This window comes from Macaca thibetana, chromosome 5 (assembly GCF_024542745.1).
Source record: "Macaca thibetana thibetana isolate TM-01 chromosome 5, ASM2454274v1, whole genome shotgun sequence".
NCBI lineage: Eukaryota > Metazoa > Chordata > Mammalia > Primates > Cercopithecidae > Macaca > Macaca thibetana.
This window is the reverse complement of record NC_065582.1, coordinates 120,026,198-120,040,322: the sequence shown is the minus strand read 5'-3', so window position 1 is coordinate 120,040,322 and position 14,125 is coordinate 120,026,198. Positions and strand designations below refer to the sequence as shown.

General features: G+C 34.6%; 1 protein-coding gene across 2 annotated transcripts in view; it reads left to right on the top strand.

Annotated features, from left to right (window-relative positions):
• The window catches only part of UBA6 (ubiquitin like modifier activating enzyme 6), a 119,859-nt gene that overhangs the window by 21,527 nt on the left and 84,207 nt on the right, over positions 1-14,125 (top strand). For both annotated transcript variants that reach the window (XM_050792455.1, XM_050792454.1), the window contains exons 8-13: positions 1,674-1,796; positions 3,920-4,043; positions 7,523-7,626; positions 8,853-8,915; positions 9,581-9,657; positions 10,535-10,601. In XM_050792455.1, the coding sequence (XP_050648412.1) occupies positions 1,674-1,796; positions 3,920-4,043; positions 7,523-7,626; positions 8,853-8,915; positions 9,581-9,657; positions 10,535-10,601 (558 nt within the window). The remainder of the gene's footprint in view (positions 1-1,673; positions 1,797-3,919; positions 4,044-7,522; positions 7,627-8,852; positions 8,916-9,580; positions 9,658-10,534; positions 10,602-14,125) is intronic.

Genomic DNA, 14,125 nt, shown 5'->3' with positions numbered 1-14,125 from the left:
AATTTCTAACACAGTAAATATTGATAGGTGTAACTCACATAAACAAAAGCTCTTTGGGTCCTCAATAATTTTTAAGAGTATGAAGGGGTCATGAAAGATAACCAAAAGAAATAGAACTGTTGGATTATAAGAGTAAAGTAGAGGCAGCTAGACTAGTTAGTAGTTACTGCAGTAGTTCAGCTGAGAGATGCTGGTATCTTAGATAGAAGACTTGGGAATAGAGAGAGACAGAAGCCATTGAATTTGAGGTGTCTTTTGTTTAAGAAAAAGGGCAGGGTGGGGTGGGGGCCTAACAGAACTTGTAGATAGATGAATGAGTTGTGAAGGAAAGAGTGAGTGAGCAAGAATGACTCATAGATTTTTAAATCTCCAGCATAATTAGGTGCACAGTGACATTGGGAAGAGGTTTAGATGGAAAAAATCACAGTTCTTCGCTTGTAATTGAATTCATTATTAACCTCATCTCTTTTGTTTTGGGGATTGTTTCACTGGAAAAAGGAAAAAGCTAATTGTTTCTTTGAGTTAGGCGCTAAGTCAAAAATCGTAATTTATGATGTAGGTGTGTTGAAAATTTTTGGATTGTGGTATTTACATAGCATATTTATGCTCTGTAGAGCATTTGTGCTGTGGTTTACAATTTAAGCATGTGATTAAGACAGAAAGCCAGTGAACTTACAATAGGGCACAGAAGTGTTACAAAATAACTACACAAGGTTATAAATTAAAATATTTGTTTACGTAATTTATATATTCTTTAGAGTTAAACTTTAAAAAAAAGCTTCTAAGTTTCTGTCCGGTTTTATGTCTTGTTAAAAAAAATGCTATATGTACCCATTTTGATCACTAAAGTCAATATATGATCAACTGGGAGGTGGTCTTCTGTTATCTGTATCACTACTTCATGTAATTGGGATTATAAATTATTTTAATATGTTCTTATATCATAATATCAATATACTTAATTATGTTAGAAAAACATTATTTTATGCAAGATTGGGTGCATTACAGAATAAGGATCTCTCTTTATTAGCAGTAGCTCTAAAAATAGCTTTAAGCCCAAAAATAATTTATTTACAAATTCTCAGAATGGAGACAATGCATGTGTTAGAAAAATTGCTTTTAATAAAACATTTGTGATTTAAGAACTTAATATTTTACCTTTCATGGCTTTGATTTGTGGTGTCAGTTTTTCAGCCTTTTTTTCTGTAGACTCTGCTCTCAGCTTTTAGCTCTATTCTATTTTCCATTAACTCTGCTGCTTTGGGTAAATGAGCACTTCATTCCTCTTTCCTAAAATAACAAGTAAGAATTCAGTGCTGGACTATTAAGCCAAAGTATCTGTTTCTTTTATGTTGTGCCTGAATTTTGTGACAAGCACAAAATTTTAAAATCACAGAATTTTTGTTATTTAAAAGTCGTAGAATTTTTAAATATGATATGCTGATATTCTTATTTTGTTGTACTGGACATTCATTTACTAAAAGTACTGAAAATCTTTGATTCCTAAACCAGTCTACATCAGTTTATCCTGTTTATTATTTACTTTGTATTCTATAGGTTCTACAGGGTATACTTAATTATAAATGAAATTGTCATGAAATGGGCTAGGAGAGTAGAGTGTTTTTTTTTTTCTTTATATAAATAAGCTTGAACTTGTTTTTGCCATTTTACAGTTTATCAGTGCAGATGTACATGGAATTTGGTCAAGGTTATTTTGTGATTTTGGTGATGAATTTGAAGTTTTAGATGCAACAGGAGAAGAACCAAAAGAAATTTTCATTTCAAACATAACGCAAGTATGATTATATTAATGAACTTTTAAAATAAATTTTGTTAAAGTTGATGTGATGCTATTTTCAAAAAGGCGGTGTCAGCAAAGTATTACAGTATGTAAAATTTCTTTTATAGTGTTTTAAGATAATGAGGGAATATGTAGCTAATTTCTTGACTTCATTATATTAAAACTGGAATATTAATTGTTAAAAATACTCTGGATTTCCTCTAACAAATAATACTTGATAGGGCCAAACACGGAGGCTCATGCCTACAGTCCCAGCACTTTTAGAGGCTGACAGGGGTGGATCACTTTGGCTCAGGAGTTTGAGACCAACCTGGGCAACATGGTGAAACTCCATGTCTACCAAAAATACAAAAAATTAACCGGGCATGGTGGTGTGTGGTCCCAGCTACTCAGGAGGCTGAGATGGGAGGATGACTTGAACCTGGGAGGCGGAAGTTGCAGTGAGCCAAGATCACGCTACTGCACTGCAGCCTGGGTGACAGAGTGAGACCACATCTCAAAAATAAAGAAAGAAAAAAAATAATAATAATACTTGATAGAGCAACATTTGCTTGTCATAAATTTTAATTTTAATTTTATTCTATGTTACCTCCTGTGGGTCATGAATTGTGATTCAGTGTTTACTGAATTGTTTATTGTGTTAGATAGTGGATGCACTAAGTATGTTGTAAGTCACCTAGTCTAATACTATAAAAAGGCACACTTAAATCATATTAGAGAAAAGCATTTCTAATTTGTTATATTTCTAAAGCATTATTTAGAAGGTGTAGAAAATTTTGATTAACCTTCAAATTCAAAAGTCTGAATTTTCTAACCACACTCTTGATCATGCATAAGCTCAATTTTTTATTCCATAAAAGAACCGGAGAAATCATTATGATCCCCTTTTACTATTCTTTTACACAAATAATTTACTTTGTTTGTATTCTTTATAATCAACTTACGTTGAAGTCCAAAAGAAGACAAAATAAGGGAATGATAATATACTTTAACATACTAGTATTTGTAATTCGTATTTCTTGTTTTTATACTTTATTTTTAAACCCAGTGTAATCTCATGGTGATAGAGACCCAGTACTCACTCTCTCTCATGCCTTTTTTTTTTTTTTTTTTTTTTTTTTTTCTGAGACGGAGTCTTGCTCTGTAGCCCGGGCTGGAGTGCAGTGGCCGGATCTCAGCTCACTGCAAGCTCCGCCTCCCGGGTTTACGCCATTCTCCTGCCTCAGCCTCCGGAGTAGCTGGGACTACAGGCGCCCGCCACCTCGCCCGGCTAGTTTTTTGTATTTTTAGTAGAGACGGGGTTTCACGGTGTTAGCCAGGATGGTCTCGATCTCCTGACCTCGTGATCCGCCCGCCTCGGCCTCCCAAAGTGCTGGGATTACAGGCTTGAGCCACCGCGCCCGGCCTCTCTCATGCCTTTTTAAGAAAAATTTATTGAAAAGTCAATCTGTATATCTTTCTGCTTACAGAGTGATTTATTATTCTACCTGAGTTACTCTTTCAGGCATATTACTATTTAACCTTTTACCTTCTCTAGTTGATTTTAGTTTGTCCCTGAGAAAAACACAGAGAATAAATTCCAAAATGTGGTGTGCATTCTTATTGCATTGGTGTTATCTTTTATTGAATACTATAGGAAATGTAGCTGATAAGCTACACAATATTTCTTCAAAGCGTTGAGCAAGTTGTAAACTACCAGATTCCCATCTTTAAAATTTCTATCCTCCTTCTTTACTATTCTTTGATCTTCAGTGTCAGGCTTTTATCATTTATGCCCATGGGTTTTTTCTCACATTTAAAACTATTAGATAACTTGGAATGTTTTTTACAAGTTACAGGAGTTTTTGAATCTATTAAATATTTGATCTTTTCTATGGAATCTTTGCACATCTCCTACCAAACATAGAAATTATATTTTCAGCATTCATTTAAAAAATAGTAATAATTTGATCATTATTTTGTGATCGCTTTTTAAAGGCTTGCTTTTACTAACAGAAGAATAGCGTAGAATTTTGGTTTTGAGAATTTTATGATAACTTTGTCATTTTTGCTTAAGATTTCAATTTGTACACCAAGAATATGTGAACTTCTTTTTTAATAGAGTACTCTTATTTTTAGGCAAATCCTGGCATTGTTACTTGCCTTGAAAATCATCCTCACAAACTGGAGACAGGACAATTCCTAACATTTCGAGAAATTAATGGAATGACAGGTTTAAATGGATCTATACAACAAATAACGGGTAAGTCAATGTGTTTTCTTAATTCATTTATACTTATTCAGCAAATTTATAGTTCAGACACTACACTTAGTATTGGGAACAGAACGTCAACTCAAAGAGACATGATGTAAAGCCCTTGGCCTCAAAATATTCAATCCAAGTGAAGACTTTGTTAAACACTGATGATATTAAGAGAATATACCCATTTTGGCGACACCAAACTTAGCAAGGAAACCTACCCAGTTTTGGGACAGCAGCAATGGGCCAGGATGTCTTCATTAAAATGTGAAAGTTGCATTGGCTTAGGAAGGTATTGAAAAAAGATTATTTATGCAGAGACAAACAGAAAAGGCTCAGGTACAAGACAGATCTAAAGGAACTACAAGAAATTAATACAGCAGGGCTGGCAGGGAGAATTGAACTCACGAGTCTTAATCTTAAGATATTTAGAAAGAAACTTGATCACATACTATAGGTGAGTGAAGATTTCTACCTGGTCAGTCAACATATTCACTTAAGGAATGCAAGAAAAGGAGTAGGTTTTGTAGATAAAGAGTATAGTTTAGCTTTGTAAAATGAGGTAGCAATGAAGTATTTAAAGGAAGATGTCTAGATGTTGGTTGGAATATATGTTCTTGTTCAGTGGCTTGAATAAAAGGGGTGAATGTCATGTCTGCAGGCAAGTTTGTAGGTTTGTTGGCAAGCAGTTGAAGGAGTCTGTTTTTTCATTGGACTAATGTGAAGGCATTGCCAAAAGGCAATGAAAGGTGCCAAAACCAGGAGGAAAGTAGACATTCTTGAAAATGGAAAGATGTCAGGCATCATATAGGGCCCATTTGAAGTTTAATATAATGAATTTATAGCAGAGTTAATCTGCGTAGTTTGTGTTTTTCCTTCAGCCACGTTGAAAAGAGTCAAAGACAGTACTGGACAAGCCATAACTATATGGCATGCTTACACATATTTAGGGAAAATTGATGTAGTTTTATCTTTAGGGCATTTGAAAATATAACTATGTATTTAATTTATAGACAGTAAATGGAATTACTTTTTTTTAATGACAGCAAAATATATCCTCAGGAGAGGGAAAAATCAATTCTTATTACAAACTGTTTATAGATAAACAACTTTGAATATATATTTAAGTATTTTTGATAACAAAACTATTTGATTTTTTTTTCCAGCTACATCTAATTATTTTAAATACAGGTTCAGATCATAGATATTAAAGAATATGTCTGTTTTTATTAAAATTAATCATTTAGGATTATTATTTGTAATTTTAGCGTGCATGTTGTATAACAAAACTATTTGATTTTGTTTTCTGATTACATCTAATTATTTTAAATACAGATTCAGATCATATATATTCATGTCTATTTTTATTAAAATTAATCATTTAGGTTTATTATTTGTAATTTTGGGGTCCATGTTGTGGTGAAGGTTCAGATTATGAGGCTGCTTATATAAAGAGGAGCCACTGCATGTCAAGAAACAAAGAGAAAGAAAACCCACATTTTGTGCCAATAATTCTTTGGAGGGAGAGATGAGTAAGTTTAGAGTGGCTGTTAGGAAGGTTTTTTTTCCCTTAACATTTATAAATTGCTACCTACTGATCTAAAGTAATATTCTGCTAGCATGAAAAGATGTTTTTTTTTTTTGTCTGGTTTTTTTTTTTTTTTGAGATAGCATCTTGCTCTGTTGCTCAGGCTGAAGTGCAGTGACATGATCATGTCTCACTGTAGCCTCAGCCTCCTGGGCCCAAGTGATCCCCCCACCTCAGCCTCCCAAGTAGCTGGGAACCACAGGCATGTGCCACCACACCTGGCTAACTTTTTTTATTTTTGTAGAGACAAGATCTCTATGTTGCTCAGGCTGGTCTCAAACCCCAGGGCTCAAGTCAACCTTTCCCCTTGGCTGCCCAAAGTGTTGTAATTACAGGCATGAAGATCAAAAAAACCTCATGACCAGCCAAAAAACACTGTTAAATAGCTAAAATAATACAAACTTATTCTAGATATATATGTATGTGTATATGTTTAAATAGGGCTAAAAATGAATCCTACTTCAGACTTCCTTTCCTCTCCAGAGGTAACAGCAGCTAAGTTTGGTGTTCACTCTGCTGACCATTCTGTCTACTTTATATATTTATTATATATACACATATATAGTATATATTACATATTATATAGTATAGATGCCTGTATTATATAATATATTAAGTAAAGGGGAGGGCTTACTTGGTTTTTTTAACTTAATTTTTTGAATAACCAAATGGTTCAGAAATGAGAAACGGTAAATGTTTACAATGAAAAGTGTTCTGCCCAAACTTGATTTCACCCTCACAGTTCTCATCCACTACCACAGGTAACTGTTAGTCTTAGTTTATTGTGTATTTGTTTGTTTGTTTGTTTTTAACACAGAAGGAAGCACATTATACATAGTGCTGTCCTTTATCTTTTTATTAAACAAAATATATTTGTGATCTTTTCTCATTAGTAATTGGAGAACGTCCTTTTTTTTTTCCTTTAAATTTTCTTTTATAGCTACCTAATATGTCATAATATAGATGAAAATGTTATCGGACCATGTTTTTTCTTTTTAAGAAATGAGGGTCTCACTTTGTTATCCAGGCTGGAGTACAGTGGCTATTCAAAGGTACAGTTTAGCACACTACAGTCTCCTGGGTTCAAGTGATGCTGCTTCCTTGGCCTCCTGATTAGATGGGACTACAGGCACATGCCACCATGCCCAGACAGAGCATAATATTTTCCTGGTTTGCCATTTATCTTTTGATGTTGCTTATGATGGGTTTTTGTCATGAGGTTTTCTTTTTTATGTTTTCATAATCAAATTTTAATTATTTTCTTTTATGGTTTTTATTTAGAGTATTACTTAGAAAAGCCTTCCTTACTACATGGTTTTAAAGAAATTTTTCTCTCATGCTTTTATCTAAGAAATTGTTAGCGTCTTTTTTGACACTTAAAACTTTTGTCCATTTGCAATAGGTGTTTTCCCAGATGTCTTTTTTCTGTATCAGATTTATTGAATAATTGATCTTATCTTTTCCTTACTGATTGAGGTGCCACCTTGATTTTGTCCTTTGTGTACTTGAGACTGTTTCTGAATTCTCTAATCTTTTCCAGTTGTCTGTTTATTAACCAGTACCATATTATATTATTATGATAGGTAGTTGTTATTATGTTATCGAGGCTTTATGATATATTTTAATATCTAATAATGAGTAGCCCTCATTACTCTTTTTCTATAAGTTTCCTTCGTTATTTTTAAGTCCTGGAGTTTCACATTGGAAAAAACACTCTGTCTAGGTCCCCATACTCCTCCCAGCTCTTCATTAAAAAACAAACAAACGAACAAAAAACCACTATGCTGGAATTTTTTAATTTTGTAAATTGGGAATAATTAACATTTTATGACAGTAAGAGTTGAAATTTAAATATCTGTTTCCCCGTGTAATTTTTAAATTTTTTTTCTTCTAGTGATATCGCCATTTTCTTTTAGTATTGGTGACACTACAGAACTGGAACCATATTTACATGGAGGCATAGCTGTCCAAGTTAAGACTCCTAAAACAGTTTTCTTTGTAAGTATTTTTTTTTCTGCTTAAAAAATATTTCTTCACAGAAAAAGAAAGGCAGAAGAGACAATGAAATTACTCAGTTAACCAAACAGGTTAAATGTGAAACGGATTTTTTTTTTTTTCGTTTGTACCTGCTTTGAGGGAAATGGAATTAATCTAATGAAATAAATGAATAAAATGGATATTAACAAAAAATTTACACATCTTTTATAGCCAGAATACCATATACATATAGTTGAGCTAAATGGGTATACCCGAAAGGAACTATACCTTTGTGAATTATCAAAGAGTTTATCATACTTATTACAATTTACTTTCTAAGACAAGAAATAAAACTAATGTATTTTCAAGATTTAGCAAGAGGTTGTTTTACTTTATTATTATTTAATTTTCTAAAATGAAGATATTCAAATTATACTTGTTAATCCTGGTTTTTAAAATTTAATTTAATTTTATAAATTTCAGAAAACAGTATATATGTTGGAAATGTAAAATAATTTCTAAAAACGACTGGCATTGAAAAGAAAATGTAAATAGCTGAATATAGAGAATGTAGTGTCAGGAAACTAAGGGATCTTGTGCAACTAAAATCCTTGGGCTCCTTCTCAGGATAAGCTAACACATCTCTGTTTTTTCTTACAAGTTCTCAAGGGTTTAACGTAATTGCCTTTTCTTTTCCAGAACTATTAACAACTCTAGTCATTTACAAGGCTTTGTTCAACTCAAAGTTAGAATTAAAAAAAAATTAAAATAATATATCTAGTCAGATGTGCTCCTGCATATCTCCTTGTCCTTTGTCTCCAAGTTTTAATTGGATATGTCTCAATTTTAGATTGGGTGGATATTTTGGTTTTTGTTTGTTTGTTTGTTTTGCCTTTGTGTTCTTCATACAGAATTTAATAAGTCTTGATAGCCTGGTATTAGAAAGATATGGTAGCTTTTAGATTAAAATAATAAATTTTTTTAGGTATGCAAATGTTTTTACTAATTGTTCCCAAATTTACTGTGTGGAGCAGGTTGTTTTATTGCATTTAACTTTTTTTTTTAAGTATTGTCATAAGAGTGGTAGCTAGTTTCTATTTTAGTTAAAACATATCAGCCCAACCCTACTTATTTCAGACCCTTGGGAGAGTTCCCTGGTTTTTAGTGCACTGACATATAGCAGTATATTTTGTCCAATAATCACTCACTTATTCTGAAGTAATGATTTTTTTTTTTTTCCGTATCAGGAGCCACTGGAGAGGCAGATAAAACATCCAAAGTGCCTTATTGTGGATTTTAGCAAACCTGAGGTAAATAAACACTTACAGGTTTGAGAGAGGCAGCAGAATCAGAGATGAGAATTAGTGAGTGATTATAAAGTTAAAATGGAATAACCATGTAGATATCTTACTGTTAGGCCTTATAATGTGAGTATATTAAAGGTTATACTCACATATCAAAAGTTGACTTCCGAGGATTAAAAATGGGAATGTGCATCATAGAAAAAATGTTAAAGTAATAGGAAAAAGTTTCACTTTTATAATGATTTGCCAACTTTGATAATTAAAAGACGATTTCAATAACTTGTATAAATGATCTTATTAAAAGATTTTCTGAATCGTACCATTTTTATATAATGCATATTTCTTACCAAAAAAGCTTTGAGTATGTATTCTATTTTTTTTTAAATGGATGTAATTTTATAGCAGGAAATGTGATAAGGAAGGAACTAACAGTTTCCAAATTTGTAAATTTTAATAAGGAAAGGGGATTAAATCATTTACCTTCATGGCCTTGAGGTTAAGTCATTTAACTTCTAACCTTCAGGTTTCTTATTTGTTAAATAGAGTTAATAATAGTATTAAGCTAATGTGTTTATTGTGATGGTTAAATAATGTTTTAAAAGCATTTAGCCCAGTGCCTGGGACATACAAGCACTCAGTAAATGTTGGCCAATTTTTAATGTTCTTAATAGGCACCTTTAGAGATTCACACAGCTATGCTTGCCTTGGACCAGTTTCAGGAGAAATACAGTCGCAAGCCAAATGTTGGGTAATGTTTTAAGTTTAAAAATAAATATTTTCCTTTCTATAAAAGTAGTAGTTCAGAAATTATAATTTAAAAACTATGCCCTTTGTAATTACAATACCAATAGATATGCCAAGCTGTGTAAAGATTTATTATGACTTTCTAGTCCTTTTCCTGGTGGGAGTGGAGAAATTGGTTTTAAAAGTGGAATCATACTAAATGTGAATTTTCCCACTTTGAAGCCTTTAAAAATTAAAGCTTTTTAAAACAACAAAAAAAATTCTGAGAATTATTGAATTATTAATCCATAGTAACTTTTTTTTTAACTTTATACCCTGTTAAGTCAGACTACTGTTGCAGAAGGTTTTTACTTTTTGTATTTTGGATTAAATCTTGGGGTTGGGTGTGGTGGCCCACACCTGTGATCCCAGGACTTTGGGAGGCCGAGGTGGGTGGATCACTTGAGGCCAGGAGTTTGAGACCAGCCTGGCCAACATGGCGAAACCCTGTCTCTGCTAAAAATACAGAAATTACCAGGCATGGTGGTGCATGCCGTTAATCCCAGCTCCTTGGGAGGCTGAGGCACGAGAATTACTTGAACCAGGAGGCAGAGGGTGCAGTGAGCCAAGATTGCACCACTGCACTCCAGCCTGGGTGACAGAATGAGACTCTGTCTCAAAAAAAAAAAAAAGACTAAGCTTATTTATATACTGATATAAGTGTGATTTTGAAGTAATGTATTTATAAGTCAATCATCTTTAAATCAGTAAAACATTTTGTGCTACCTGTTGGCAAAATCCCACATTCTTTTATATATTTCCTAAATTTTAATTTTGAGTATGTCCTACTGTTTATGGCAGTTGAGAAAACTAAAGTTAGGGTTTTCTGTTTTGAGTTGTAGATGCCAACAAGATTCAGAAGAACTGTTGAAACTAGCAACATCTATAAGTGAAACCTTGGAAGAGAAGGTGACTATTGAAATTTATGGCTGTCCGAATATCTGTTTGTTAATACATAAGTGTTCTATATATTAGTATTCTCTTATCCTTCACATCCAGCTTTGCTACTCTGTGGCATTAGACAACTTTATTTCACTTTGTTATGTTTTAATTTATAAATCTATAAAATAGAGTTAACCTACCTTCATAGGGTTATTGTGAACATTAAATGATTTAATTTTGTAAAGTACTTAGAAATGTCATGTGACATATAGTAATTACTATTTGCTGCTGCTATTTTTTTAAGTGTTACTATTATTCTTTATTATTCTGTTATGATTTACTTGATTTGTTAACCCACTTAAAGTGATATATGTTAACTTTCTTCTAAGTCATCTGTTTTATACATTATACATTCACATCTCTTTATCACATTTTGCACATCAGATTTAGATTTAAACATGTCACCTAGAAAATGGTTTTTTTGTGTGTGTTATGATGCCAGTGCCTGCTTGTCAACAGGTTTATTTAAGCAGCTATAAACATGGTAGTGTTTGTGCAATTATTTGAAGATTCTTATTATTTTTGTTCTTATTTTATAAAAATGAGAGGGAAGTGTGTTAGTCCATTCTCATACTGCTATGAAGAAATCCTGAGATGGGTTATTTATAAAGGAAAGAAGTTTAATTGACTCACAGTTCCTCATGGCTGGGGAGGCCTCTGGAAACTTACAATCCTGGCAGGAGACAAAGGAGAAGCAGGCACCTCTTCACAGGGTGGTAGGACAGAGTGAGTACAAGCAGGGGAACTGCCAGGTTCTTATAAAACCATCAGATCTCATGAGACTCATTCACTATCACTCACTGATAACCTCCACGTGGTCCTGCCCTTGACATGTGGGGATTATGGGGATAACAATTCAAGATGAGATTTTGGATGGAGACACAGCCAAAATGTATCATTTCATCCCTGGTCCCTCCTGAGTCTCATGTACTCACATTTCAAAACACAATCACGCCTTTCCAACAGTCCCCAAAAGTGTTAGCCCATTCCAGCATTAATCCAGAAGTCCAAGTCCAAAGTCTTATCTGAGCAAGGCAAGTCCCTTCCACCTATGAGCCTGTAAAATCAGAAGCAAGTTAGTTACTTCCTAGATGCAGTGAGGGTACAGATATTAGATAAAGGCTCCCATTCCAAATGGGAGAAATTGGGCAAAACAAAGGGGCTACAGGCCCCATGCACTGTAAAATCCAGTAGGGCAGTCATTAATCCTTAAGGTTCCAAAATGATCTTCTTTGACTCCATGTCTCACATCCAGGTCACACTGATGCAAGAGGTGGGTTCCCATGGTCTTGGGCATCTTCACCCTGTGGCAATACAAGGTACAGCCCCCACTTCCAGCTGCTTTCATGAGTTGGCATTGAGTGTTGCAGTTTTTCCAGATTCATGGTCCATGCTTTCGTTGTATCTACTATTCCGGGATCTGGAGGACTGTGGCGCTCTTCTCACAGCTCTACTAGGCAGTGCCAATGGGGACTCTCTTTGGGGGCTCCAACCCCATATTTTCCTTCTGCACTGCCTTAGCAAGAGGTTCTCCATGAGGGCTCCACCCCTGCAGTAAACTTCTGCCTGGACATCCAGGTGTTTTCATACATCCTCTGAAATCTAGGCAGAGGTTCCCAAACCTCGATTCTTGACTTCTGTGCACCTGCAGGCCCAACACCATGTGTAAGCCACCAAGGCTTAGGGCTTGTACCCTCTGAAGCAACAGCCTGACCTGTACATTGGCCCCTTTTAGCCATGAATGGGACACAGAGCACCATGTCCTGAGACTGCACAAAGCAGCAAGGCCCTGGGGCCACCCCATAAAACCATTTTTTCCTATTAGGCCTCCAGGCCTGTGATGGAGCTGTCTTGAAGACCTCTGACATGCCTGGAGACATTTTCCCATTGTCTTGGCAATTAACATTTACCTGCTTGTTATTTATGGAAATTTCTGCAGCTGACTTGAATTTCTCCTCAGAAAATGGATTTTTCTTTTCTATTGTATCATCAGGCTGCATTTTTTCCAAACTTTAATGCTCTGCTTCTCTTTTAAGCGTAAGTTCCAATTCCAAACCATCTTTTTGTGAATGCATAAAACTTAATGCTTTTAAGAGCACCTCAGTCACACCTTGAACGCTTTACTACTTAGACATTTCTCTGCCAGATACCCTAAATCATCTCTCTCAAGTTCAACGTTCTACAGATCTCTAGGGCAGGGGCAAAATGCCGCTAGTCTCTTTACTAAAGCATAATAAGAGTCACCTTTATTCTAGTTCCCAGCAGGATCCTTGTCTCCATCTGAGACCACCTCAGCCTTGACTTCATTGTCCATATCACTATCAGCATTTTGGTCAAAACTGATAAGTTCCAGACTTTCCCACATCTTCCTATCGTCTACTGAGCCCTCCAAACTATTTCAACCTCTGCCTTTTCCAGTTCCAAAGTCACTTCCACACTTTTGGGTATCTTTATCGCAGCACCCCACTCTCTGCCGTACCAATTTACTATATTAGTCTGTTCTCACACTGCTATGAGGAAATACCCAAAACTGGGTAATTTATATAGGAAAGAGGTAATTGACTCACAGTTCCACATGACTGGGGAAGCCTCAGGAAACTTTACCATCATGGCAGAAGGCACAGGAGAAGCAGGCAGCTTCTTCACAGGGTGGGAGGACAGAGTGAGTGCAAGCAGAGGAACTGCCAGACGCTTATAAAACTGTCAGATCTCGTGAAACTCACTATCATCAGAATAGCATGGGAGAACCACCCCCACTATCCAGTAACCACTGCCTGGTCCCACGTTGACATGTGGTGATTATGGGGATTACAATTCAAGATGAGATTTTGGGTGGGGGCACAGCCAAACCATCTCAGGAAGTGAGAATCTTAACATCAGTGGTAAAAGCTTTAATATCATATGTTCTATAATTACACAAAGAAAGAAATAATAAATGTACTGAAAACAGTGACTCACTAGCCATAGTGAAAGACCTTGTGTTGCATATATAGTGCTTTGAGAAAATAAAATGTATGAAAAGCTAGAAATAGATTGTAGAAGTCTGTGATTAAACAGAAGGATGTGATTAGGAATTTATCAAGTTTATTGATGTGAAATTTACATAAAGTAAATTTTTCACTTTTTGGGTGTGTAGTTATAAAAAATTTTGTACACTATCAATTCAGATGTATGCAATTAATTCAAAGTGTACAGTAATGGGTCTACCACCACAATTAAAATATAAAACATTCCGTAATGCAAAAAAGTTCCCTCATGCCTCTTTATAATTACCTCTCCAGCCCATAACCAAACCTTAGCATCCACTATAGATTTTTTCTTTTCCAGAATGTCATATAAATGGAGTCATATAGTATATGTAGCCTTTTGAATCTGGTTTCTATCACTAATTATAATTAACTTGAGTTTTTTCCATTTTGTTGCATGTTCATTTCATTTTTGTTTTTTCTTTTAAGTTTAGGGGTACACGTGCAAGTTTGTTATATAGGTAA